Source organism: Garra rufa, chromosome 20, assembly GCF_049309525.1.
Source record: "Garra rufa chromosome 20, GarRuf1.0, whole genome shotgun sequence".
NCBI classification, from domain to species: domain Eukaryota; kingdom Metazoa; phylum Chordata; class Actinopteri; order Cypriniformes; family Cyprinidae; genus Garra; species Garra rufa.
The window spans coordinates 9,580,666-9,606,986 of record NC_133380.1 but is presented as its reverse complement, the minus strand read 5'-3'; the positions used below and the strand labels follow the sequence as shown (position 1 = coordinate 9,606,986).

Sequence of the window (26,321 nt, the reverse complement as noted above, 5' to 3'; positions counted from 1 at the left end):
TACTAATCAAACATTCGGGGTTGGGCATGCATTAAATCAATCAAAAGTGACAGTAAAGATAAAAAAACTTTCTATTCATCAAGCAATCCTAACAAAATGTATTATAGTTTCCACAAAATATTAAGCAGCACAACTGTTTTCTATTGAAGCCGTTTCCGTCACTGAATAATGACTTTTGCCTGATATAAACTCACAATTGTGAGTTACAAAGTAAGAATTGCAAGACAAACTAAGAAATAAAGTCGTACAATTTTGACTTTATGTTTTATAATTCTGCTTTTATATCACGCAATTTTGAGGAAAAAAGTCAGAATTGTGAGTTTATATCCTGCAATTCTGACTTTATTTCTCACAGTTGTGAGTTTTTAATCACAATTCAGAATAAAAAAAATCAGAATTGTGAGTTTATATCTTGCAATTCTAAGAAAAGTTACAATTGTGAGTATATATCCGGCAATTTTGAATACATTTTTCATAACTGTGAGTTTATATCCTGCAATTCTGACTTTATTTCTCACAATTCTGAGTTTGTATCACGCAATTTTGAGGAAAAAAGTCAGAATTATGAGTTTATATCCTACAAATCTGACTTTATTTCTCACAGTTGTGAGTTTTCTCTCGCAATTCTGAGAAAAAAAGTTACAACTGTGAGTTTATATCTGGCAATTTCGACTTTATTTCTCACAATTTTGAGGACAAAAGTCACAATTGTGAGTTTATATCACAATTCTGAGGAAAAAAGTCAAATTGTGAGTTTATATCTCACAATTCTCAAGAAAACAGTCATAGTTGTGAGGATATATCTCACAATTCTAAGGAAAAAAGTCACAATTGTGAGTTTATATCCTGCAATTCTGACTTTATTCATCACAATTGTAAGTTTACATCACAATCCTGAGGAAAAAAGTCACAATTGTGAGTTTATATCTCAAAATTCTGAGCAAAAAAGTCAATTATGAGTTTTTAATCACAATTCTGAGGAAAAAAAGTCACAATTGTGAGTTTATAACCTGCAATTCTGACTTTATTCCTCACAATTGTAAAGTTTACATCACAATTCTAAGGGAAAAAAAGTCAATTGTGAGTTTTTATCACAATTCTGAGGAAAAAAGTCACAATTGTGAGTTTATATCCTGCAATTCTGACTTTATTCATCACAATTGTAAGTTTACATCACAATCCTGAGGAAAAAAGTCACAATTGTGAGTTTATATCTCAAAATTCTGAGCAAAAAAGTCAATTATGAGTTTTTAATCACAATTCTGAGGAAAAAAAGTCACAATTGTGAGTTTATAACCTGCAATTCTGACTTTATTCCTCACAATTGTAAAGTTTACATCACAATTCTAAGGGAAAAAAAGTCAATTGTGAGTTTTTATCACAATTCTGAGGGAAAAAAGTCACATTTGTGAGTTTATATTCTGCAATTCTGACTTTATTCCTCACAATTGTAAGTTTACATCACAATCCTGAGGAAAAAAGTCACAATTGTGAGTTTATATCTCACAGTTCTGAGGAAAAAAGTCAATTGTGAGTTTTTAATCACAATTCTGAGGAAAAAAGTCACAATTGTGAGTTTATATCTCACAATTCTGAAGAAAAAAGTCAATTCTGAGTTTTTATCAGAATTCTGAGGAAAAAAAGTCACAATTGTGAGTTTATATCACGCAATTCTGACTTTATTTCTTATTTCTTTTAACATCATAATCACCTCAGATGCCATAACAACCTCACAGATGGCACAAAAAGAATACAATACTAAGAAAATTTTTAGAATTGTATTAGTGGAGTCAAACAACTGCATAGCAACACATTTTCCTCTCCGTCAAAATCTAAAAAAACACTATAAAACAACCTGGGGCAACAGTGTAAAAGTATCCCAATTCTACGCTTAAACACCAGACTTGGCAACACTGTGTAGCTCTGAGTACCAAGTTTATATTTTGTGGCCTGTGATTAGTACAAAAAGTTCTTAATGAACCAGCCATGTTCTTTTGTTGCAATATATAGTACAACAAGCGTTCAGAGACAGCAGCGGGAGTCTACAAGCTCCAGCCCGAGCCAAACGCGATTGCGGAATGTCTGACTTGTGACTGGTGGGAGAGGTCAGACCAAGCGCCTAATATGGACGAGAGGGATTCTAACAGAAGCAGGGAAAAAGTGATAGTTAAAGAACGCTGGCCAAAGAACACGACATTCTCTGCTCAGACACTTCCTATTCTCCTCAAAGCTAGACCACTTGCACAAACACACACACACACACACACACACACACACACACACAAACACAAACACAAACACATCAGTGGTTTTGAAATGAACTCGGCCTGCAGACAGACAAGTCCAGACTACCGGAGGTTTGTGAACGCTGTGAACATATTTGCATATTTTCTTCATATCCTATAAGGAAGTCAGTAAGTTCCTCTGGCTGTTATCATGGCAGCATTGCTGACATGCTACACAATTTTTAACAGCATTCTTTCTATTTATAACTACTATGCATGAAGTTGTTGTGTTCTTGTATTCCTTGAAAGAGTGCAGGGGATACTTAGAACGTTTTAGCACGCCGCAGGTTTTTTTTTTGACATGCAAACATAAAAAGCACATCTAGTAACAGCAATGACAATGCCTGTTTTCAAGCAGGTTATTCTAAATACTCTCTGTTTGCCATTGGTGAAATAAACAGATGGTCCTTAAAGTAACATCATTGGTTAAGTAAAAAAATAAAATAAAATTACATTCAAAAAGCCAGTTTAGGATGTAAACCAACAAATGGCTCATTTTATTGGCTCATTTCATACACATTTTATTTATATTTTAAATAAATTATTGAATGATACTTTAGGGGGAAAAAACAAGAATGGATATTATAAAAAACGATTCATTATAAATTATAAAGACCTTGAAAAATTAAAGGTACATTTTAGGTAACATTTAAGATGGGATAGTATAAAAAAACAATACCTAGAAATAAAAATCAAGAATCTGACTTTTTTTTTAAATTTAATTGTTTCATGAAAATGTACAAATAATAATGATGCCAAAGAAGAAAAGAAAATAATTAACTTTCTACTAAAAAACTAACTAAAAATATATATATATATCTAGAAATAGCCATAAAAAAGAAAAGAAAAAAGCTATAGAGACTTAGTAAAGTTAAAGTAAATGTTTAGAATAATTTACCTAGAAAACTTTATGGTATATTTTTAGGGATTATTTTTATTATTTTTTATCAATTTTTTTAATGAAAATGTGCAAATAATCATGATCCCAAAGAAGACAATAATTAACTCTGACACTAGATATACTTAAAAAAAATAAAAAATAAAAAAAATAAAATAATATATATATATATATATATATATATATATATATATATATATATATATATATATATATATATATTAGGGGGGAAAATAGAAGTATCCATTAAATACACTATATTCATTATAAATTATAAAGACCTAGCAAAATTAAAGCAAACTTTTACAGAATATTTAAGATTTTTGCAATGAAAATCTACAAATAATCATGATGTCAAAAAAATGACTGTTTTCAAGCAGGTTTCCTGAACACTCCCCCTTTTCTGCCATTGGTCAATCAAACAGACAGTCCCACCTCAAAGTGGTTGGCTTAGCCATAAAATGACTCCTTGAATAAACAACACGGCGCAGGAAAGTCAACCAACAAACAGCTCACTTATATTTCATTTTCACAAAAATAAAGTGAGAATCAGAACACAGCTTCCATAGAATATGGTGAGCAGTCATAGCATCTAAAAATAAACACTTTCCCTTATACATTTATATGAACTTTAACCTAAAACGCTGGGGAAAAACAGTTCATGCATATGTAATTTTGTCAGCTACCCGCATATATGCTTGTGTGTGTGACAAAAAAAGAGACCGAGGTCGTTTAAGCTGCAGGTGCAGAGAAGTCCCCTTGTCTCTGAAATCTCAGACGGGCCGTGCGCACATACTTCAGACAGACAGTTCCACTCAGGCGCAGGGGAAAATCACAGGTAATGCGCTCAGTCATTCTGAGAACAAGAGAGGAGTGCGTGTGCACTCACTTCCTGCTGCCACAGATGTTGAGGTTTGTGTTTACCTCCGCCCACAAACATTGTCGTCTGTGCATGGAGCCCAGCTGTCAGCCGGTTTCGTCATCGTCATCGCAGAGGCACACGCCGTTATCGCAAATCATACCTATTTCACCCTGACTGAGTCTGCTTTTGAAATCTGTCAAATGTTGAAGCCAATGGCACCCACACTGTTCAGACTATCACAGTTCCTCCAACCTCATCGCTCGTATATTACGTAGACAGATGCCCTACAAACTCAAATTTTGCTTTCACACTGCTGAATATAGCTTTACTGAACTAGAGGAACCTACAGCGTCTAGCGGAAAACATAAAAAAGATTCAATATTATAAATAACATATAACCAAACTAACTGATTATGCATATATTAAAGTTTAAGCACACTTGTAATTCTCTAAATAACCAACAAATCCTAAATATACATTCTTCAACTATTTTTCTTTATTATAATTTATCTTTCCGATAAAGCAAAATAAAACTATTCATATACACAAAAAACCCTGAAAATTATTTTTACTTTTTAATAAGTAAAATACAACATGTATAACTTAAAAAAAAAAAAAAAATCATAACTAGAGTTGGGTCAGCATTTTTTTAAAAATTGCAATTATTACTGACAAAGATATAACAAAGTATAAGCAAACTTTTTGTGAATATTTAGAACTTTTTTGAATATTTGAAAAATAATTCTTCTGTAAAAAAAATATATATATATATAAAATAAAATAAATAAATAATCATGTTACAAATATTCACAACCAGAGGTTGTTGTTGTTGTTTGTTTGTTTGTTTTAAAATGCAATTAATTGTGATTACGAAGATATAGCAAAGTAAAAGCAAACTTTGAGCAAATATTAGTTTTTTTTAATGTTTGAAAAATAATCATCAAAAAATAAAATGAAAAAAATCTAAATAAAATAAAAATAAAAAACAATTAAAAATAAAAATGACTGGCTTGAATATTTAAAAATTTTTTTTTGAATATTTAAAAAATAATTCAGCTGTCAAAAAATAAATAAATACAGTAAAATCACCTACAAATATTCACAACCAGAGGGTGGGCCAGCGTTTTTCTTAAAATTACAATGAAATTTGATTACGAAGATATAATAAAAGTATAAGCTAACTTTTTGCAAACATTTAAGATTTTTTCTTGAATATTTAAAAAAATTATTCACCTACAAATATTCACAACCAGAGGTTGGGTCAGTACTTAAAAAAAAATCAATTAAATGTGATGAAGTTATAGCAAAGTATAAGCAAACTTTTGCAAATACTGAAGATATTTTCTTAAATATAAAAAAAAAAATTTAAAAAAAAATTCACTTACAAATATTCACAACTAGAGGTTGGGTCAGTGCTTTTTAAAAAAAATTGCAATTAAATGTGATGAAGATATAGCAGAGTATAAGCAAACTTTTTGTGAATATTTAAAAAAATTTTCTTGAATATTTGAAAAATAATTCTGCTGTCAAAAAAAAAAAAAAAAAAAAAAAAAAAAAACGCCTACAAATATTCATATTGGGTCAGCACTTTTTATAAAAAATTTGAAATGAAATGTGATGAAGATATAGCAAAGTATAAACAATCATTTTGTATATTTGTGAATATTTTCCTTGAATATTTAAAAAAGACTTCTGCTGTCAAAATAGATAAATAAATAAAAAGTCACCTACAAATATTCACAACCACAGCTTAGGTCAACACTATTTTTTTGTAATGTTGGAAAAAGAATAATCAAAAAATAAAAATAAAATTTAAAAAGAATTAAAAAAGAAAAAAACAAATGAAAAATCACTGGCACTGATAGTGCTATAAGTCAAAGAGAAAAAAAGAGAATTTTTGTAGCTATTTTTGTTGTTGGTAGAAGTAAAACCACCATTTATAATATAGTTTTGTAAGCGGATGTTTAGCAAATCTTTAAGCTATTTTTCCCAATCACATATCTCCAAATATTCAATGCATTTAAAAACGAAATAAAAACCACTCTCTCTAACGCTGGATATAAATCAAGAGGATATAGTGACATGTCTGCATCACAACTTACACTGAAATACTCACTTCCTCTGGTCTCACTTCTACAGAAACGAGAACTACAACTATTTCTATGTAACAAAAAAAAAATCCTTACAAAAAAATCCTTAACAGGGAAAGTTCATCCAAAAAAAAAAAAATTGTCATCATATATAATTAAAGAAATACATTATGTAGTAGGTAACCATTGACTCCACACCAAAAAAACATCTCGAAACATCTTTTTTCTTTCACAGAAGAAAGAAACGATACAGGTTTGAAAAGACATAAAGGTGAGTACAATAAATGATCACAGATTTTTAATTTTTGGATGTACCATCTTTCTAATATAGAAACTACAACATCACTCATTTGCTTTATCCGGCATGACAGGAAAAAGGGGCAAATGCAACGTATGCCTCTTTTTATTTTTTAAAGTGCTGCTTAGTTTTCACGCTTATTTGGGTGTGTATGCGCACGTTCGTGCGTCCGAACCAGCCCCGTCTCTAACCTCTATTTCCTAAGCTTTGTTTACACTTGACAGCATTGCCAGTAAATGTGTGAGTGCTCTAGCCACATCAATTTCAACTGTATCTGCTGCTTCAATGGAAATGAGGGAAGTGTGAATTTCATTACTAATACCACAAGAACCCACACACTTAGACAGGATGCTCTGCGGTCTGAGCAGCAACAACAAGCATCGGGTCCTAAACGGGACCCGAGCGTTCATGCACTGCTTCAAAGCACGACAATTACGACAGACGTCATCACGAAGCGGTGAATAATATTCATGGGGGAAAAAAGCTGAAGGGAAAAGGGCAAGTTCATGTAGGGGTTCTACCTACAGACACAGTGTTAGATCTAACCTCAATTACCTGAATGAAAGCAGACGATCAAACAGAATTGGTCTTTCCTCTGCTCTTGATACATTTTATATATATATTCAGTACATATCATGAAAATCTGATTTTTTCCATGTTTAAGTGCTACAACCAGTGCCCCAGTGCATCTACCAACCTAGAAAATGTGAAAAAGGACGACCCTGCAACTGTTTTTGCTAAGCCTTTTTCTGCAAGCATGTAAAAAGCAAGCGTGTTAGATTCTGCGCTATAATATTACTTTCCCTAATCTGCAGGATTTTTTATCCACAGCGCCACTATTTGGTTTTCGCAAGTGACAACGGTGTACTAGTTCTAACATGACAGCGAAAATTTGAGGAAAGCATGCTAAGCATGACTTTGGAACGGCAGAACTGGAAGTTCAAAAATACTAACTTGTTTCTAGGTTTTAGGACTCCTTCCTGCAGGCGCTTATGCATGCAGTGCACTTGTGCGTATTTGACAGTTTAAGCACAATATGACATGAAAGAGAACTTAGTTTAGTACTCACATCAACCCTATATCAGAAGTTTAAACTAATATGGTAAAAAAACGCATGATTTCAGCAAGATAGACATGATAACAAAAACCAGACAGATGTTTTTAGCAAAGTATCTGAGGTACGAGCTGTAAAGGCACAGCCCTATTCTGGAAAAGGGGGAGGGGAGCAGCAGCTTATTTGCATTTAAAGAGCCATGCACAAAAACAACTCTATTCAAATAATAATAGGTCTCCTTTAAAGTCCCCATGAAACTAAAATTTAAGTATTTTGGCTCTTAGTATGAATATGTTATCATATCTGTAAGATAGCGTGCTCCAAAACAATGACAAAACTGGCATTTAGAAGATATAAGCATTCAAAACTTACAGTCTCTAACTTCCGCCAATATAGATTTTGATGACAACAATTTTGATGACATCACGTTGCACTTCAGCTTCTCATCAAACTTTCTGTCCAATCAAATGCTCTTTAGAATTCGAAGCGTCTGTCCTGCCCCCTATCCTACACACAGAATCTGAAGCTGTGGCTGAAAACGGTCACTTGTTCACAGAATTAGTATTTTCTGTACAGTAAATGGCATGCAGTGCACTATATAGGGGATAGGGAACGATTCAGATTGTAAATATGATTTCCATTGGAGCGAATGAACTCTGGTTTCACTTTGTGTCACACAAACCGCCGCAGCGTGGTCCAAAGACACAATCGCTTGGAGCGGGTCATATGCGCGACTCAGTGCAGACCACAAAACTTATTGAACACATTTGAATTCACAGAATGCTATTTTATATATAGATAATGCAATATGGATGAGATTGTGGCTGTCACACAGTGTCAAATACGACTTTACCCTGCTCAGCAGCTCGGGCCTATTTAAAAAATTGGCTATTTAAAAAAAGGGGGCGGGGCTGCTGAATATATCCCGCCCTGTCTTCCTGTTTCAGCTGACATTACATCAACACAGAATAACGCTGCGTGTTTCAAAGCACTTTAGCGGACCTTTAAGACAATAAAGTGCTGCAGGATCATTTTGTAGACCAACTCAGAAGTTAACATCACTCAGGATCTATTTTCCATTCTAAAAAATCCATTGACTTCGGGACAGCAGAAAAACACTAATTTGTTTCTAGGTTTTAGGACACGTTCCTGCGGGTGCTTATGCAGGCAGTGCATCTTCAAGCCAAGTGTTGTGTCATTTCCTTCCTATCCTTTTCTAGTCAAATAATGGCTTAACCAACCTCAGCTTGATCTCTACCAAGCCATCAACTAGTGATGCATCACAAATTGCTCTACCCTTTGGTTTCAGGTCAAAGGGTTCTCATTTTTTTAGGAGACCTTAAAAGCCCAACTAATCCCAAGTCAGGTGATTCCTCCCAAAACCGTATAGCGAAGCCTCGAAATGCACCACGGAGGTTGGAACTGTGCCAAAAGACACCACCCGGATCAGAAACTATGTCAGAAACCCACCGCGGCGCCATCTGCGTCAAGAGAGCAACCACTTGTGCAGAAGGGGCTTTCCTGAGCACTTCTCTTTCCCTAAAATTACTCAAAAGTCGCATAAAGCGCTATTAAAGTTCCACGCCATTGCATTAAGCAAAGCATATGATGACCTATAAAGAGGCAATTAAGATAAAACAGGATGTTTAAATGAACAACATCAGTGCCCTCATTTTTTTTTAATAACCCCATTGAGGCTGGTATTCATCCAGCGATTTGCTAAAGTTGTTAAACGTGTTTTTCTGAGAAAAAGGCCCTTAGTGCTTTAGCGTAGAGATAATTTTTCAAAGAAGCACATACATACAAAGATGTACACAGTTATAGCAATCATAAGGGGAACTCCTGCTCCTCTGGTCAACCAATTGAAGCAAGACGTTTGTGTATGTGTGTGTGTGTGCTGTCACAGCTTTTCTCAAGGATTAACACATTCCGAGCCATTTTCAGGACGTCTTAAGGCTCCAGTCTGAAGGCAAACAGAAGCTCTGGCGTCCCTGAGAGACCGAAGGTCATGAAGTTGTGATTACATAAGACAAAGCAGAAGGTTTGGGGTCATTTAAGGGGATTTAGTGGGAGGAATCTGGTGGAAAATTCCTTAAGTACTCTACTTTCCCAAAGGTAAAGCTCAAAGTAGGCCACATTCCCCACAGCAAACTAAACTTCGAGGGTCAAGTCAGTTCATTACTGCCTCAGGGTTGTGGACTAAAAGTAGCCCTGTCCCATCATGGCACGGTTTACTCCTCATAAATACATCATTCTTTTGAAATCTGATAGAAAACGGCTTCTCTGAATTTAGAGTCTCTAAGGGGGAAGAAACCCACACGCAAACATTCTATTAATGTGCTGTTTGATCGTAACTCTTTGCTTCACTCTCTGTGTACAAGTAGACGCTCAGTGTCAAGTTATCACAGCGTTATCTACTGTCAGAGTTCACAAAAAATCCTCAGCAGTAAACAAACACATCCACTGATCCAGAACTGCTCCATGCCATTGGCTGATTTCCTCTCATCATGTGATTTTGGCCCTAGGGCTTAAATTACCTTACGGTGACCTCGGTTTCTTGAAAGGCGACTGCTGTTTAGCTGTCTAACTTACGACGAGGCACTTAGAATAGTAGTGAATGGAGTTATTTTTCATGATTTAAAAACAAAAATGCTAATTTTATAAAAGCACTTTTTGATGTTTTAGAAAGAGGTCTCTTGTGCTCACCATGGCTGCATTTATTTGATCAAAAATACATTAAAAACAGTATTATTGTGAAATAATATTACTATGTTTTCTATTTGAATATATTTTAAAATGTAATTTATTTCTGTGATCCAAACCTGCATTTTCAGCATCATTACTCCAGTCTTCAGTGTCACATGATTCTTCAGAAATCGTTGTAATATGCTTGTTTGCTGCTCAAGAAACTTTTTTATAATTATCAACGTTGCAAACTATTGTTCTGCTTAATATTTTTATGGAAACCACATTTCTTTTTCTTACTGTCATTTGATCAATTTAATGCTTCTTTGCTGAACAAAAGTATTTTTTTTTTTTAAACACTGTTAAAACATGTTTTTTTTTATTTGTTAGAACTGTAAAGGTATGCCATTGTCATGGCAAAAAATTGTAAAACTAAAAATACCTTGTTTGTGTTTTTTGTTTGAACCAGGGAATATTTACTTTTTTTCAGATTTGGAATTATTTTCATTGTGACTGTATCTTTTTGCCTCTTCTTGCCAAAGGAGCAGCAAGTCGTAATTCATTTTTGCAGTAATCCAAACTATGCAACAAATGCTGTGAATTGAATTTAGCTAGTAAAGAACCTAGAATAGTCCTTTAATCTGAATGAATGGTTAGCTATGAATGCTACACATTCCACTGTGTGATTTATGTACTGCAGTAATTAGGTGTGGATCCTTTTTGAACTTTTCTTAGAAGTGGCATAACAAGTACAAAAAAATGTTTAAATGAAATTCTTTAAGATAACAAGACAAGATCCACCTAATTAAAAAAATAAAAAAATAAATATATAATAAATATATAAAAAAAAAATAATATATATATATATATATATAGAGAGAGAGAGAGAGAGAGAGAGAGAGAGAGAGAGAGAGAGAGAGAGAGAGAGAGAGAGAGAGAGAGAGAGAGAGATTTTGCCAAATATTGTCCTGTCCAAACAGAAAAATTTGACACTTATGACTGGTTTTGTGGTCCATGGTCACACACACATATATATATATATATATATATATATATATATATATATGTATGTGTGTGTGTGTGTGTGACCATGGACCACAAAACCAGTCATAAGTGTCAAATTTTTCTGTTTGGACAGGACAATATTTGGCAAAATCTGGAATGCAAAAAATCTAAATATTGAGAAAATCACCTTTAAAGTTGCCCAGGGTCACACACACATATACATATATATATATATATATATATATGTTGCTATTGTGGTTGGAAATACTATCTTTTTAGCTTACTGTACTCACCTAAAACATACAATTCATTTTAATAATACATCTTAAAATAAAGCCTGCTGTTGCACTCCAGATCCCTTACCCGGATCATTTCGGCCACATAGCTCTCAGGCCCTGTGAACTCGGTGGAGTCTTTCACTTTCACCAGCACGATGAAGAAGAGATAATGCCACATGTTGTGCTCCACCTTAATGTGCTCCTCAAACGTGACTGTTTTGTTGTCAAACTTGTCCCTCTCCAAACCTGCAGAGCAGAAACACAGTTACAGAGAAATGAGTTTGGGCCTAAATGGGCCTTGCCACATAAACCTCGTTTTTAAGGGTTAAGTTCAGCTAAGAAGATCAAGATCTTGAAGTGACAATCTGCCCAGTGATCAGTGTTCCAAAAAGGATTTGTTTAGGTCAGGAACCTATTTAGCTCATTCAGTGAGAGGGAAAACAATCTTCCAATGACTTTGGACATGATGCATAACAACATTTCTTTCTTTTAAAATTGGTTTTGTTTCAAAGAAATCTGTACTGTCTGGAAGAGGAAGTGGAACCACAGAAAAAAACTGTATACAAGCATGAATTGGTACGTGTTATCAATCTTGTGATGGTCACAAACAAACAGTCTAATTTTGATGCGCGATTGAGAAATTGTCACTTGACTGCAACGCGTCAGCTACTCTCCAACCGCACGTTTGCGTTTCTAACTTCAGATTACATTCTGTTGCGTTCACATGTTGGTCAAGGATCGTGAAATCACCCCAGAGATGAACTGAATCCCAAAAAACTGCAGTTTTAATAATTCATATCACAAGACATGAGTCAAAATCAGCATCCTTATATAATAGGTGTGTGCACTGTGAGATTTATGAACATTACAGCTGATCTCACACTAACGCGGTCAAACACGCCAAGTGGCAACAGTAAGACACTCCACCTCCTCCTCAGTGAGTTATGACTAAGACTTCTGGTGAAGAGGGGGCGTCCTAATGTTTATGCTGGAGCAAAACACTTTTACGAAAATTTATGGGACATAGGTGCATGAATACGTCTGTGATTCACAGATTAATCAGACTTTGTTTTTAAAAATAGAAAGGGATGTTTGGGAGGACTGAGTTGCATCCCAAAATGACAAAGGCTCATAAAAATGTTTTTATAAATGATTATGTGATGCACTGCCTGCAGCAGAGTACATTTCTAAGTTAACCCTCAAAGACCGAGACAGCCGCCCGCGGATAAAAATAACTATTGTTCTTAAATGTTGAATAACTTTTGAACTGCTATTCCAATTTGAATGCTTTAAAAGTCTCATAATGAGTCTACTTGTTTCAGTGATATCGCATTTAGTGAGCGTGATTACGTCATCACATTTCCTCAGTATTGATTCGTCAGATGAAACCAATGCATTTCGGTCCTCTGAGCCAAACAGGAACGATTGTTGATGCTTAGTCCCACCCCTGTGCGCAAAATGGTTCAAACTGTCATCTATTCAACCAATAAACAGGTTTTGGTCTTTTGAAACACCGATTAGCATGTTTCTTTGGATTTTTTGAAAAAGCACAGAAATACTCACGACAGAGTCCTTTGACATAACACAAACCAAAAACAAGGATGAAACAGCAGTACATATCGGATAAAGCACTGGGATTTAGGTTTTCGCGTCACTGGGTGATGTCCTGGTAAAATAGATTCCGATGCAGACTACAGCCAGCAGATTGATCTGTTTGGTTGTTATATTATGTCACTAATACTTACATAGTTTGTAAAGATTATTTGCACTACTTTTTCTGTTGCGCTCAGTATATTTGTCTCTCATTTTGTGAATAATTTGGACTGTTTATATTTTTGTTGCACAAGACAATTTGTGCAATTGTTTTCACTACTTCCTACACTGTATATAACACTGTTTCTGCTATGACTTTAATCCTGAAACATTTTTGGACAGGTGTATATTGTCAATAAACTAAATAGGCCTGTTTTTCACTGAAAAACACCTATAATAATATATAATATAATATTGTAATACATGGCTATAACTTGTTTGGGGAATGTTATATATAGACAAAATATTATTTTTAAGTGTAAAACACCTAAATACAAATTTCTAAAGAAGAAAAATCCAAACTTCAGGAGTATTTGTTTGAGTATACAGTACAAAACACCCAATTGTTGCTAGCGTTTTTCCTAAAATTCTGGAAATTCACTCATTTTTAAAGAAAACAAAAGGAAAATTGTCATTTTAAATTAGCTAGACATAAAGTTTAAGTTCTTATATTTATAATGATATGTGACAATTGATGCTGACTGCTTGAATAGGTCTGGAAAAAAAAAATGTACAGGTGCCCCAAAAATGTTTTAGGTCTTTAAGGGTTAAAACAGAAATGTAAACAATTATATGTGACCCGGGACCACAAAACCAGTCATAAGGATCTTTTTTTTTTAATTGAGATTTATTTATTACTTGAAAGCTGAATAAATACGCTTTCCATTGGTGTATGGATTGTTAGCATAGGACAATATTTGGAAACCTGAAATCTGAGGGTGCAAAAAAATCAGCTTTAGAGTTGTCCAAATAAACTTCTTAGCAATGCATATTACTAATCAAAAATTAAGTTTTGATATATTTACATTAAGAAATTGACAAAATATCTTCATGGAACATGATCTTTGCATAATATCCTAATGACTTTTGGTATAAAAGAAAAATTATTTTGACTCTATTGCTACAAATATACCCATGCAACTTCTGACTGGTTTTGTAGTCTGGGGTCACATATACCAATTAAAAATGCTGTTTTCAATAAAAACGTTCTTAAATGGCCTACATCCGATGCCCCTGTCAATCCCTGGATTTTCTAGCTCAGTGGATAAAAGCCTAGATCTGCAATGAGGCATTAAGCTCGACTTATCTGGGCTGCGTTTCCCAAAAGCATCGTAAGCTTAAGTTGATCGTAGCTCCATTGGTTTCAATGGGTCTACGATGTACTTAAGCTTACGATGCTTTTGGGAAACGCAGCCCTGTTTGGTGGTAATGTTTTCGGTTTGAGTATGAGGTTTCAGGTTCTAATTTGCCATGATAAAACGTTTTATTTTAATAAACGAAAATTGCAGCTGAAGGGGATGTTGATGTTGTTTGCATTTTGTTTTGTGATTTAACTGGAATGGAAAGCCGTCCACAGAGAAGCAGTAATAGGGTATTTGGCATTGTGGACATGTAGACGCTCACCACAAATAAAGCAAGTCGTTTTCAGAACCTCCTCTTTCTTCTGCTTTTCACTTCTCAGGTCAGCAAAGGTGTCAATGATAACTCCGAAAATGAGGTTGAGGACGATAATGATGACCATGAAGAAGAAGAGGAGGTCGTAGATCACACGGGCTGCAAACAGAGGCTCCTACGGAGAAAAGAAACGCAGTAGGTTGTAATATCAGTGTTGGTTTCAATTCAACATCCCAATCAACATCCAATAATAGACCAGTGATTCTCAACCTTTTTGACTGAGGACTATTATAGTTTTATTAAAAACTTTATATTTTCCATTGTCAATTTTACAGTTAATTTAATGTATTTGTATTTACGTTTTAATTTTACAGTTTTAGCCATTTTGGCTGTTTTCATCATTTTTATTATTTAAAAAAAAAAATATATATATATATATATACACTAGCAGTCAAAAGTTTTTGAACAGTAAGATTTTTGATGTTTATTAAACATCCAAATACAGGAAAAACACTTGAAATAACTATTTTCTATTTAAATATATTCTAAAATATAATTTATTCCTGTGATTTCAAAGCTGAATTTTTTAATCATTACTCCAGTGTCACATGATCCCTCAGAAATCATTCTAATATTCTGATTTGCTGCTCAAAAACATTTCTCTTTATTTTTATGCTGAAAACAGCAGAGTAAAAGACTGATATGTTCACAGAATTGCGAGTTTGTATCTCAGAATTCTGACTTTATAACTCGCAATTGCGAATTTATATCATGAAATCCTGACTTTATAACTTACAATTGCCAGTTTATATAATGCAATTTCAACTTTATTTCTCAGAATTGCGGGTTTATATCTCACAATTCTGACTTTTTTTCTCAGGACTGAGATATAAATGCACAATTGCAAGTTATAAAGTCAGAATTGCTGGATATACAGTCAGAATTGTGGGATATAAACTCACAATTGCAAGAAATAAAGTCAGAATTGAAAATTTTCTCGCAATTTTCTGACTTTTTTCTCAGAATTGTGATATAAGCTCACAATTGCAAGTTATAAAGTTCAGATCTGAGGACAAAAAACCTGATATGTTCACAGAATTGCAAGTTTATATGACGCAATATATAAAGTCAAAATTCCAAAATATAAACTCGCAATTCTGAGAAATAAAGTCAGAATTGTGTGATATAAACTCGTATATACATATCAGTCTTTATTTCTCTCCTCAGATCTGGACTTTATAACTCACAATTGCAAGTTTATATGATGCAATTCTGAGAAAAAATTCATAATTGTGAGATAAAAAGTTTTCATTTTCATTCATTGGCGGAAACGGGCTTCCATAGTATAGTGTATAATGTTACAAAAGCTTTTTATTTTAGATCTTTCTACTCATCAAAGAATCCTGAAAAAATATTTTTAATATTGAAAATAATAACAACAACAATAATAAAAATGTTTCTTGAACAGCAAATCAGCATATTAGAATAATTTCTGAAGGATCATGTGACAATGAAAACTGTAATGATGAGTAATGATGCTGAAAATTCAGCTTTGATCACAGGATTTTAAAAAATATATATATATATATATATATAAAAAAACATTTATTTTAAATAGTAAAAATAATTGTAAATTTTTCTGTTTTTGCTGTACTTTGAATAAAAAAATATGCAGGCTTGGTGAGCAGAAGAGACCTTAAAAAACATTAAAAATCTTACTGTTCAAAAACTTTTGACTGGTAGTGTAGTCATAGTTTTTATCAATTCTTTTATTTGTTTTAGTTATTATAATATATCAAGTTAATGAAAATTACAAATGTTTCTTTGAAATCTGAAATTAAAAAAGCGTACATTTTTAGTATTCTACAGTAATTTCATTTTACAGTAATTTTGATACCATCAGTTTGCCAAGTGGAACTGAAAAATTGAAAAAATGTTTGTTTTCAAACAGGTTTCCTGAACACTCCTCTATTATTGGCCAAAAAAGACAGTCCTGCTCCAAATCAATACTGAGGCCCATGTGTGGTACCTCTTTAGAAGGTTTCCGCAAAACATCTCCGACCCCACCGCCGCTCCGCAGGCCGTGGCTCAATACGGTGACGATACACATGAGCAGCGAGTCACACGTCCTCTCCTTATCCTCAATCACCACCGCAGACGACTGCACTCCCACAGCTGCAGGAACCAGAACGTCAATAAGCAGTAAACAAATAAAAAGTAACAAGTAAAACACAAACTCTTTCAAATCTAACAAAGGGCTCTGTATTACTGTGGAATGTTTTACAGAAAGTACTCAGACAGAATGGCCGCATACATGCAAATCTTCAAGCAAAAATAGCATTTGTGGTTAAACGCTTTCCTAAAATAGGATCCAGAGTTATCAGATCATAACACGTTACACAACATCTCATTCACAAAGAGTTTTGTATCTGCAATCAAATACAGAGCTATTTATGCAACCTGATTTGTATATCTGAATGGACATTTGTAAATGTGAGTGGTGCAAGCTATGGTTGAATAGGTGTTTCTAAAGAAATCTATTGAATTAAAGAAAAATAATAGTTTCAAACTGGTTCAAGCAAGGTCTTTCAATGTTAACTGATGTGCAAAACAAGGTAAGACACATTCACAAGGCCAGACAAGGCCATGCGGTGCAGGTTCAGTGGGTTCAGACTGGCTGATCAGCTCCGTTGATCAAATTAGGCTGACCTTACATCTTAAATTCGCACATTCTCAAAGACCCGCTTACAAATCCGAATTATACTGGTCCGACCTCTAACCCTTCAACCAGCATGAACCTGCTGAACATTTAGTGCCTGACAGTCATTAACCTCCGACCCCAAACATCACCCGCATAACCCAGCAGGGATTCTTGAGAACATTGGGTCTCTCCTTTCCTTGTCTCATGACCAGGCCAAACTACTCAGATTTAACTATAAGTGTGTGTGTGTGTGTGTGTGTGAAGGAGAGAGTTGTGGGTGAAGGGGTCCATACCATCCATCATGGTCTCCGTTGAACAGTTCTCCTCTTTCCGACACACCGCGCCTGCCAGGAACTCTCCCATCTTACTGGCGGATTGCTCTATGTAGAGAAAAACAGCAGATTAGGAGCAATAAGTTCATTTTAAAGAAACATTGGGTTTAAATAATGAATATAGGCCTGTGATTCAATAGAATTTAGGTATGGGGTAAGTAATGTTGAAAAACATCTCTAACGCTCACCAAAGCTGCATTTATTTGATCAAAAATAATGTAAAATCTGTAATATAAAGTATGTTTTTTTTCCTATTCATTTATTGCTATGATGGTAAAATAATTTTTAGCATCATTACTGTAGTTGTCGTGTCACATGATCCTTTAGAACAGTGGTTCTCAATCCTGGTCCTGGGGGACCCCTGCTCTGCACATTTTGCATGTCTCCCTTATTTAACACACCTGACTGAGATCATTAGCTGATTAGTTCAGTTCATGGATCTCTCTCCTCATGAGCTGATGATCTCAATCAGGTGTTAAATAAGGGAAACTTGCAAAATGTGCAGAGCAGGGGTCCCCCAGGACCAGGATTGAGAACCACTGCTTTAGAAATCACAAAGAAATCAAGAAATATTCCTTATTATTATCAATGTTGAAAACATTAGTGTTGCTAAATATTTTTGTAGAAACTACTATACAGTTTTAGTTAATGTTCAAAAGAACATTTATTAGCATTTATTTAAAACAGAAATCTTTTGTAATGTCTTTACCATCGCTTTTGCTCAATTTATTAAATCCTTGCTGAATAAAATTATTAATTTCTTTATATATAAAAAATCTTACTGACCCCAAACTCTAAACAGTACATTTACTGAAGAATTTACAATTCTTTTTTTTAATATACAGTAGTCAACATTTGAAGTGGATCAGAACCTTTTATCAAAGTTGTCCTAAAATCAAAACAATTCCCGTTCTTGTCTTAGGACAACTTTGGTGAACTTTTTTCATCCGCTTCAAATGTTGACTACTGTATACATGTAGGGCGCAAATTTGTCAATGTACACAAATTTGAACAAAAAACATATTTTTAGTGCCCTATGAAATATACGTTTTAGTTTTTTCTCATTTTTCTCAAATTCAGTTTTATTTTGACCAAATTCTGTTATTTCTATTAATTTTCTGCATTCCATTTTACTGCTTTCATTCAATTTTAATAATCAAAAGCATCTCTAATTAATTGATTTTATATAACAAAAATATATATTTTATCTATTTCTTTTTTTTAAGAAATACTTTTTGTATTTACATTTTTCTTGTAAAAAAAAATTCTGGCAAATATTCCTTTAAAAACAATGCTTTAATAATAAAATAATAATAAAATAAATATTAGTAGTAGTATTATCATTACATTAAGTAATTCCTGTCACAGTTTCTTCAAGTTAAAACAAACATTTATTTTTACGGGTTTCTGAAAATTAAAGTGTACTCAGCTACTTTTGATTTATTCATCCCAAATTGGGCAAATTCAGTGACATTCCACATTATGCAGTAAATTCCGTTGTTACGAATGGATTCCATGATTCCAGACGCTTTTTCCGCATTGAAGACATCATAGGCCCCTACACATGTATGTGTGTAGTTATATATATAATAAATATATTTATATTTAAACCCGTTCATGTTCTTGACCTGTTTTGCTAAATAACTGGCTAGATGTTTAAAAAAGACATTTCTCATGCACAATGTGGACTTCCACATGTTTAATATTCAAAGTTTAATTTTCAGATTCGGAGCATAGATTTAAGCAACAGCCATCTGTTTTCTCACCTAGTGTTTTATTGGAAATTCTGTCGACGGTCAGGATGAAGTCATCCTTGAAGATGATGTACCCAACGATGGAGAAGAGGTAGACCAGGATGAGAGCCAGCACCGCGGTCAAAACAATGGAGCGGCCATTCCTGGTAACACTCTTGATGACGTTTAACAGTGTCTCCTCTCGGTAGATCAGGTCAAAGAGCTGGAGAGAGAGTAAGATGAGAGAGTGTGTGTGTGTGTGTGTGTGTGTGTGTGTGTGTGTGCGTATATACAGCATACATGTCGGTGAAAGTGTGAGAGGTCAAAGGTCAGAGTTAGAAGAGACATCCACGTGTGAAAGATTGGAGTGTGCTCATGTAGTACTCACAAGCAAGCTGTAGAAGAAAACATGAACAAAGACTCCAAGGCTGCATATGATGAGGTAAAGCAGATGATACAGGAACTCCACATCCATGATCATGGCCTTGTATCCTCTTGTGAACGTACCGCGATTTCCCACAAAACTCATTAGAAAAATCACTTTATTGCCCACCTGAAAAGAAGATTTTTTAAAAAAGTTGCAACAGAGTTTTGACTCATATATGAGTTGAGGTCAAATTTAGCAACGAGAACATTTATCTGTAGTGTATCATTAGGGATTACGCCAATAATTGAATCACAACCACAAATTACAGGCTGAAGTAATTGCATCAGTTGCATTATGAAATATTTGATTGAAATCTTATTTATAGACAAGCCACTAAATTATCGAAGCATTCAGCTAATTATTTAAATGAGAAGTTCACTTCCAGAAAAAAAAAAATCCTGATAAATTACTCACACCCATGTCATCCAAGAAGTTCATGTCGTTCTTTATTTCTTTTTTCAGTAATAAAGAAATTAATGTTTTTGAGGAAAATATTCCAGGATTTTTCTCTATACAGTTGAAAGTTAAAGTTTGCATACACCTTGCAGAATCTGCAAAATGTTAATTATTTGACCAAAATAAGAGGGATCATACAAAAAGCATGTCATATTTTATTTAGTACTGACGTGAATAAGGTATTGCACATAAAAGACATTTACACACAGTTCACAAGGCTTATATGCAACTACTACAGAAGGTTTAAACACTCACTGATGCATTAAGAGGCAGGGGGTGAAAACTTTTGAACGTCCTTGATGTGTATATTTTTCTCATTTTTCCAAAAATATTATATTTCTTTCATGTAGTACTGCCATTCAGAAGCTATAGAAGATACTTACATGTTCCCTTAGAAGACAAGTTAAATTTAAATGCTCTTAATGCATGGTTTTTCCTTCTGAAGCATCAGTGAGTGTTTGAACCTTCTGTAATAGTTGCATACGAGTCCCTCAGTTGTTCTCAGTGTGAAAAAAAGGATCTTAAAAATCATACGGTCATTGTACGAAATAAAATATTACATGCATTTTGTAGTATCCCTCTTATTTTGATAAAATAATTAACATTTTGCAGATTCTGCAAGGTGTATGTAAACTTTTGACTTCAACTGTAGTGGACTTCAGCAGGCTGAAGGTCCAAATTGCAGTTTAAATGCACCTTCAAAAGGCTCAGCCGAGGAATAAGGGTCTTATCTAGTGAAATGATTGGTCAATTTCTTAAAAATAATAATATTTATATCATTTTAAACCACAAATGATCGTCTTGCACCAGTCTGACCTCACACATTATGCAATGATATTGTAAAGGTCATGTAAAACACAGGCGGAAGTACCGAGCCAGTGTTTACAAAGCAAACATGTAAAAAAAAAAAAAGTCAAACACACTTTACAAAACAGTTAAAACAACGATGTCTATCAATTTTGAAAATAAAATTAGTTTTTTGCCTTACCCTACTTTTTTTTTTAAATCAAAGCACATGTGCATTGTGCAAGACAAGCATTTGTGGTTAAAAATATATATAAAAAATGATTTTTTTTAAAGAAAATAACCAATCATTTTACTAGATAAGATCCTTATACCTCAGCTGGGATTGTGTAAAGCCTTTTGAAGCTGCACTGAAACTGCAATTTGGACCTTCAACCTGTTGGCTCCCATTGAAGTCCACTATATATAGAAAAATCCAAGAATGTTTGACTCAAAAACCCTAATTTCTTTGCGACTGAAGAACGAAAGACATCTTGAATGACATGGTAAATTAGTAAATTATCAGGAAATTTTATTCTGGAAGTGAACTTCTCCTTTAACTTTAAGCTGATTTGGAATTGATAGTAGGTTTGGATGCACACTAAGTGTGCACACTATTAGGGGGAAGTGGAGTAATTTTAACACCGGACTGTGAAAGCCGTGTGGAATCCCTCAGTGACGCACAACACACCTCAGTGCAAAACACACCGAGCTGTCATCTAACAATACCGCCGTCCTGACAAGTTTTGGCATAAGACACTCTCGTCATTCACTCACATTGAATGCCCCGAGAAGAAACAGTGTGGGCTCCAGGCCAACTGAAAATATGAGGCGTAATATAGTGGAAGCGATGAGCGCCCGAATCCCGTGAGGTTGGGGTAGTACTATAACTATGGCCAGCGAAACCAACATTGCCGCCCAAAGCAGTGCAGAGAGGTGTGGCTCCAGGGTGCCTGAGGAGAGAGAAAAAAAAAAGAAAAAGAGGTAAACACGTTTAAGTGCCATCAATCATGCTCTAGGATAAAAATACAGCAGAAGTGACATGTTATCATGCCATCTGTCACAGTTACAGCGTCACCAATGCTACAGACCTTGTGTTCAACTATCTCAGAGACTCGACTTAGATTTAGATCAGCAATTCAGTGCGTTTCTGGGAATTGTGTCATTTTTAGGCTGTTCCAACATGTGCAAACTGTCTTGATCTGATTATTGAAATATGAGATTTCTGTCATCACTTACTTGCACTTATGATTTCTTTCTTCTGTGGAATACAAAAGAAGATGTGAATGAGGAATTAGAAATACCATATGTGAGCCTGGACCACAAAACCAATCATAAGGGTCAATTTTTTGAAATTGAGATTTATACAAAGTTGAAAGCTGAATATATAATCTTTCCATTGATGTATGGTTTGTTAGGATATTTGGCCGAGATACAACTATTTGAAAATCTGGAATCTGAGGGTGCAAAAAAATCTAAATATTGAGAAAATAAAAAATGTAAAGTTGTCCACATGAAGTTCTTAGCAACGTATATTACTAATCAAAAATTAAGTTTCTATATATATATACGGTAGGAAATGTACAAAATATCTTAATGGAAACATGATCTTTTGTTGATATGCTAATGATTTTTGGCATTAAAGAAAAATTGATCATTTTGACCCATACAATGTTTTTGGTTATTGTTACAAATATACCGGTGCATCTTAAGGTTTTGTGGTCCTGGGTCACATATAACTTAAGATTCTGTTTGTCACACAAAGATAGCATATGGCTTCAGAAGATTTAGTCATATGGATCATTATAGTGATTTTTGCAGATTATTCACTTTCACAGCATATGGAAAATGGGAGTAAAAACATTCAGCTAAACTTCTCCTTTGGCACTCCACAGAAGAAAGTAGGTCCTATTCTCATATTTAGGCGAACTAAAACATCCACTTATGAATAAACATCTTATTTTTGAGAAACAACGAAGCGCAGATGATAAGCTTAGATTATATTCATTGTCATTACCCATGACTGCACTGTGTATCTGAAACTGCGATTCTGTACAGCAGATCGAAATGGGATTCCCTAAAGTGCTTGCAGTTTCACCTGTTGAACATGTTCGGGCACATTCTAGCCCTCAAGGGAAAGATGCTTAAAAAAAAAGTTACATAACCCTGAAAGACTGACACATTTGAATATGTTAAGGTTCGATGCAGCTTTGTCATCAACCGCTCTGGCATAGTTTTTAATCCTTGTTTAAGTCCTATGTGAATGGCAATGAAACGTACAGTACGGCAAGGTCTTATGTGGGAATATATTAGTGGGATTGCTAAGCGTGTGTGTGTGTGTGTGTGTGTGTGTATGCAGGAAAGAAAAATGAGGTCAGTCGGATTTGCAGGATCTTCACAGAAGCAATGGTTCCAGCTCGCTCACTCGCTCACTCGCTCTCCCGCCTGCGAGTAGACCACATGACAGGTGCTTGTTACATAACACGGCGTGCTAAAAATATCACGGCTGAAAGATGCATGAGCGTCGGGTACCGAGCAAGGACGGACTTCACGGCCGAGCCGAGCTGGGGCTTGGACCAACAGGGCTGGTGGGCGGCCAGGAAATATTTCGAATCGAGGACGTCAAAGGCTCTGTTCCATTCATTTTCACAAAGTTACACACACACACACACACACACACATACAGACAAACAACACTGAAAATCTAAGATTCGAAATCTAATTTTAACCTGGAAATGAAGTTTTAGGATGTTGATTATGTAAAAAGAAACGAGTTTAAAAGTAGAATATATCAGATGTGCATTTCTAGGTCACTAATCAAGCACATTTGTGACTGATTATGGAACTTCCAGTGAAGCACAAGATAATCTTGGGATCTTTGATCAATATATGCTGGAGAACTCAATCATCGGGCTTTGAATATGTCAGCTTGAATGCCACTGTCTTTACAGAAAAAGTGAGACATTTACAAATTTGTTACAAATTTGTTAAAAATATTTTTGTAAAGAAAAATAATGTATTAAATAACATATATGAAAGTATATATAATTGATATTAAATATTATTAAAGTATACTGTAAATTAAATAACAAAAAAATATATATATATATTTCTGTAAATCACTGATGTCATTAAATGATTTAATACATTTATAAACAATATTTTTAATTATAACAATATCTATTAATCCATATATCTATTAATAAAAAAATACATCAATGAATAAATAAAAATAAATAAAAAGTAGCAATAATTTATTTATTTAGTCAAGAAAAATACTGCATTACATAACAATAATTACAATAAAAACAAAATAACAATGGCATAATATTAATAATAATAAATTATTTTTGTTTAATAATTTATAAATGCATAAAAATTAAAAAGATTCTACAAAACAATAAGTTAATCATAATAAATGAATATAAAAAGTAACAATAAATAATTTATTTTGTAAAAAAAAACAGCTGTAAAGGAAAATACAGTATTCAATAGAATACATGGAAAATTATATCACTAATATTAAATATTATTAAAATATAATGTAGAATAAATATTAAATTACATAATAATAATAATTGTTATTATTATTATTTTTATTTAATTATTTTGTGTATAAATAATAAAAATAATATTATATTATTAATAATAACAACAATACATTATTTTTGTGAAGTAAATCAGTAAATATGATTAAATAAATACACATTTTTTAATATAATTAAAAAAAATACAATACAATAAAGTACCAAAAAATATGTAATTTATTTGGTCAAGAAACAGCTGTAAAGGAAAATATTGTATTAAATAATATATATGAAAAATATTATTAAAGTATTCTGTAGATTAAATAAAAATTACATTATAATAATAATAATATTTTTTGTAAATCACTGAAATAAAAGAATTGTAATACAAATAATAAATAAATAATTTAAAAAGATACAATTTTACAAAACAATTAATAATACATATAAATACTGCATAAATAAGTAACAATAAATAAGTAATTTATTTTGTCAAGCAACAGATGTAAAAAAAAATACTATTAAATAATACATAAAAGCTTACTAATCTTATAAATGTATAAATATCATTAAAGTATATTGTAGATAAAATTAAAATTACATAGTAATACAAAATGAAATAATAATAATTAATATTTTTTTGTAAATCACTGATATCATTAAATATGGTTAAATAGATATGTATTACATAAATAGTATAATAAATATATGTATTAATTATAACAATATTTATTAATCCATATATCTATTAATAGGAAAACTATTTTTGCAAAACAATCAATTATTGATAAATAAATATAAATAAAAAGTAACAATAAATAAGCAACTAATTTATTTTGTCAAGAAGCAGCTGTAAAAAATACTGTATTAAATAACATATGAAGACATATATCACTCATTTTCGTATTAAAGTATACTGTAGATTAAAAAAATTACATAATAATAATAATAATAAATAATTTTGTAAATCAATATTAAATATGAATACATAAATATGTGTTATATTTATATTATAATAAATATATTTAATAATTATAACAATATCTATTAATCCATATATCTATTAATAATAAATAAATAAATAAATAAATAAATAAATTACATTTTACAAAACGATACATTATTAAAAAATAAATAAAAATATACAAATATAAAATAAAAATAAATAAGTAAATAATTTATTTTGTTAAGAAACAGCTGTAAAGGAAATCTCTGATAACATAAACATACATAAATACATACATAAACAAATAGCCAGAGGTCTTAAACTTTTTGCCCCAATTGCAATTGAAATTGTGGTCAGAAGAGGTGGAAGCTATGCATAAAAGACCATAATGTCAACTGACTAGTAGAAACAGACAACAGAAATAGATTTATAATGTGCATGTGCCATATCCATATACTTGACATGGAAGTGGCTATATCCAGCCCTTTGACTCTAAAGTCCTAGATCTCCCCACAGCTGCACTGGTTATGCTATGCGTTCCTGTGCATTGAGGTTACACACACTGACCTACTTCTGCGTTTGAATGGCTACATTCTGTCAGACGGGGCGGGAGAGGAAGAAACACGCCTCTTCACTGCTCTTACACACATTCTGGAATTCTGTAGGGCCTCTCGCTTGACCTTAACAAATACTGTACAGGGACCTGCTGAACTCTTTTATAATCGGATTAAGACATGCTGATCGTTTTTAAACG

At 33.2% G+C, this 26,321-nt stretch overlaps 1 protein-coding gene across 1 annotated transcript in view; it reads right to left on the bottom strand.

Annotated features, from left to right (window-relative positions):
* The window catches only part of itpr1b (inositol 1,4,5-trisphosphate receptor, type 1b), a 145,286-nt gene that overhangs the window by 11,407 nt on the left and 107,558 nt on the right, over positions 1-26,321 (bottom strand). Inside the window, exons 44-51 of the mRNA XM_073826386.1 lie at positions 22,334-22,355; positions 21,872-22,047; positions 19,817-19,981; positions 19,462-19,651; positions 17,657-17,743; positions 16,692-16,837; positions 14,672-14,837; positions 11,541-11,701 (exon numbers count right to left, since the gene is read on the bottom strand). Coding sequence (XP_073682487.1) covers positions 11,541-11,701; positions 14,672-14,837; positions 16,692-16,837; positions 17,657-17,743; positions 19,462-19,651; positions 19,817-19,981; positions 21,872-22,047; positions 22,334-22,355 — 1,113 coding nt within the window. The remainder of the gene's footprint in view (positions 1-11,540; positions 11,702-14,671; positions 14,838-16,691; positions 16,838-17,656; positions 17,744-19,461; positions 19,652-19,816; positions 19,982-21,871; positions 22,048-22,333; positions 22,356-26,321) is intronic.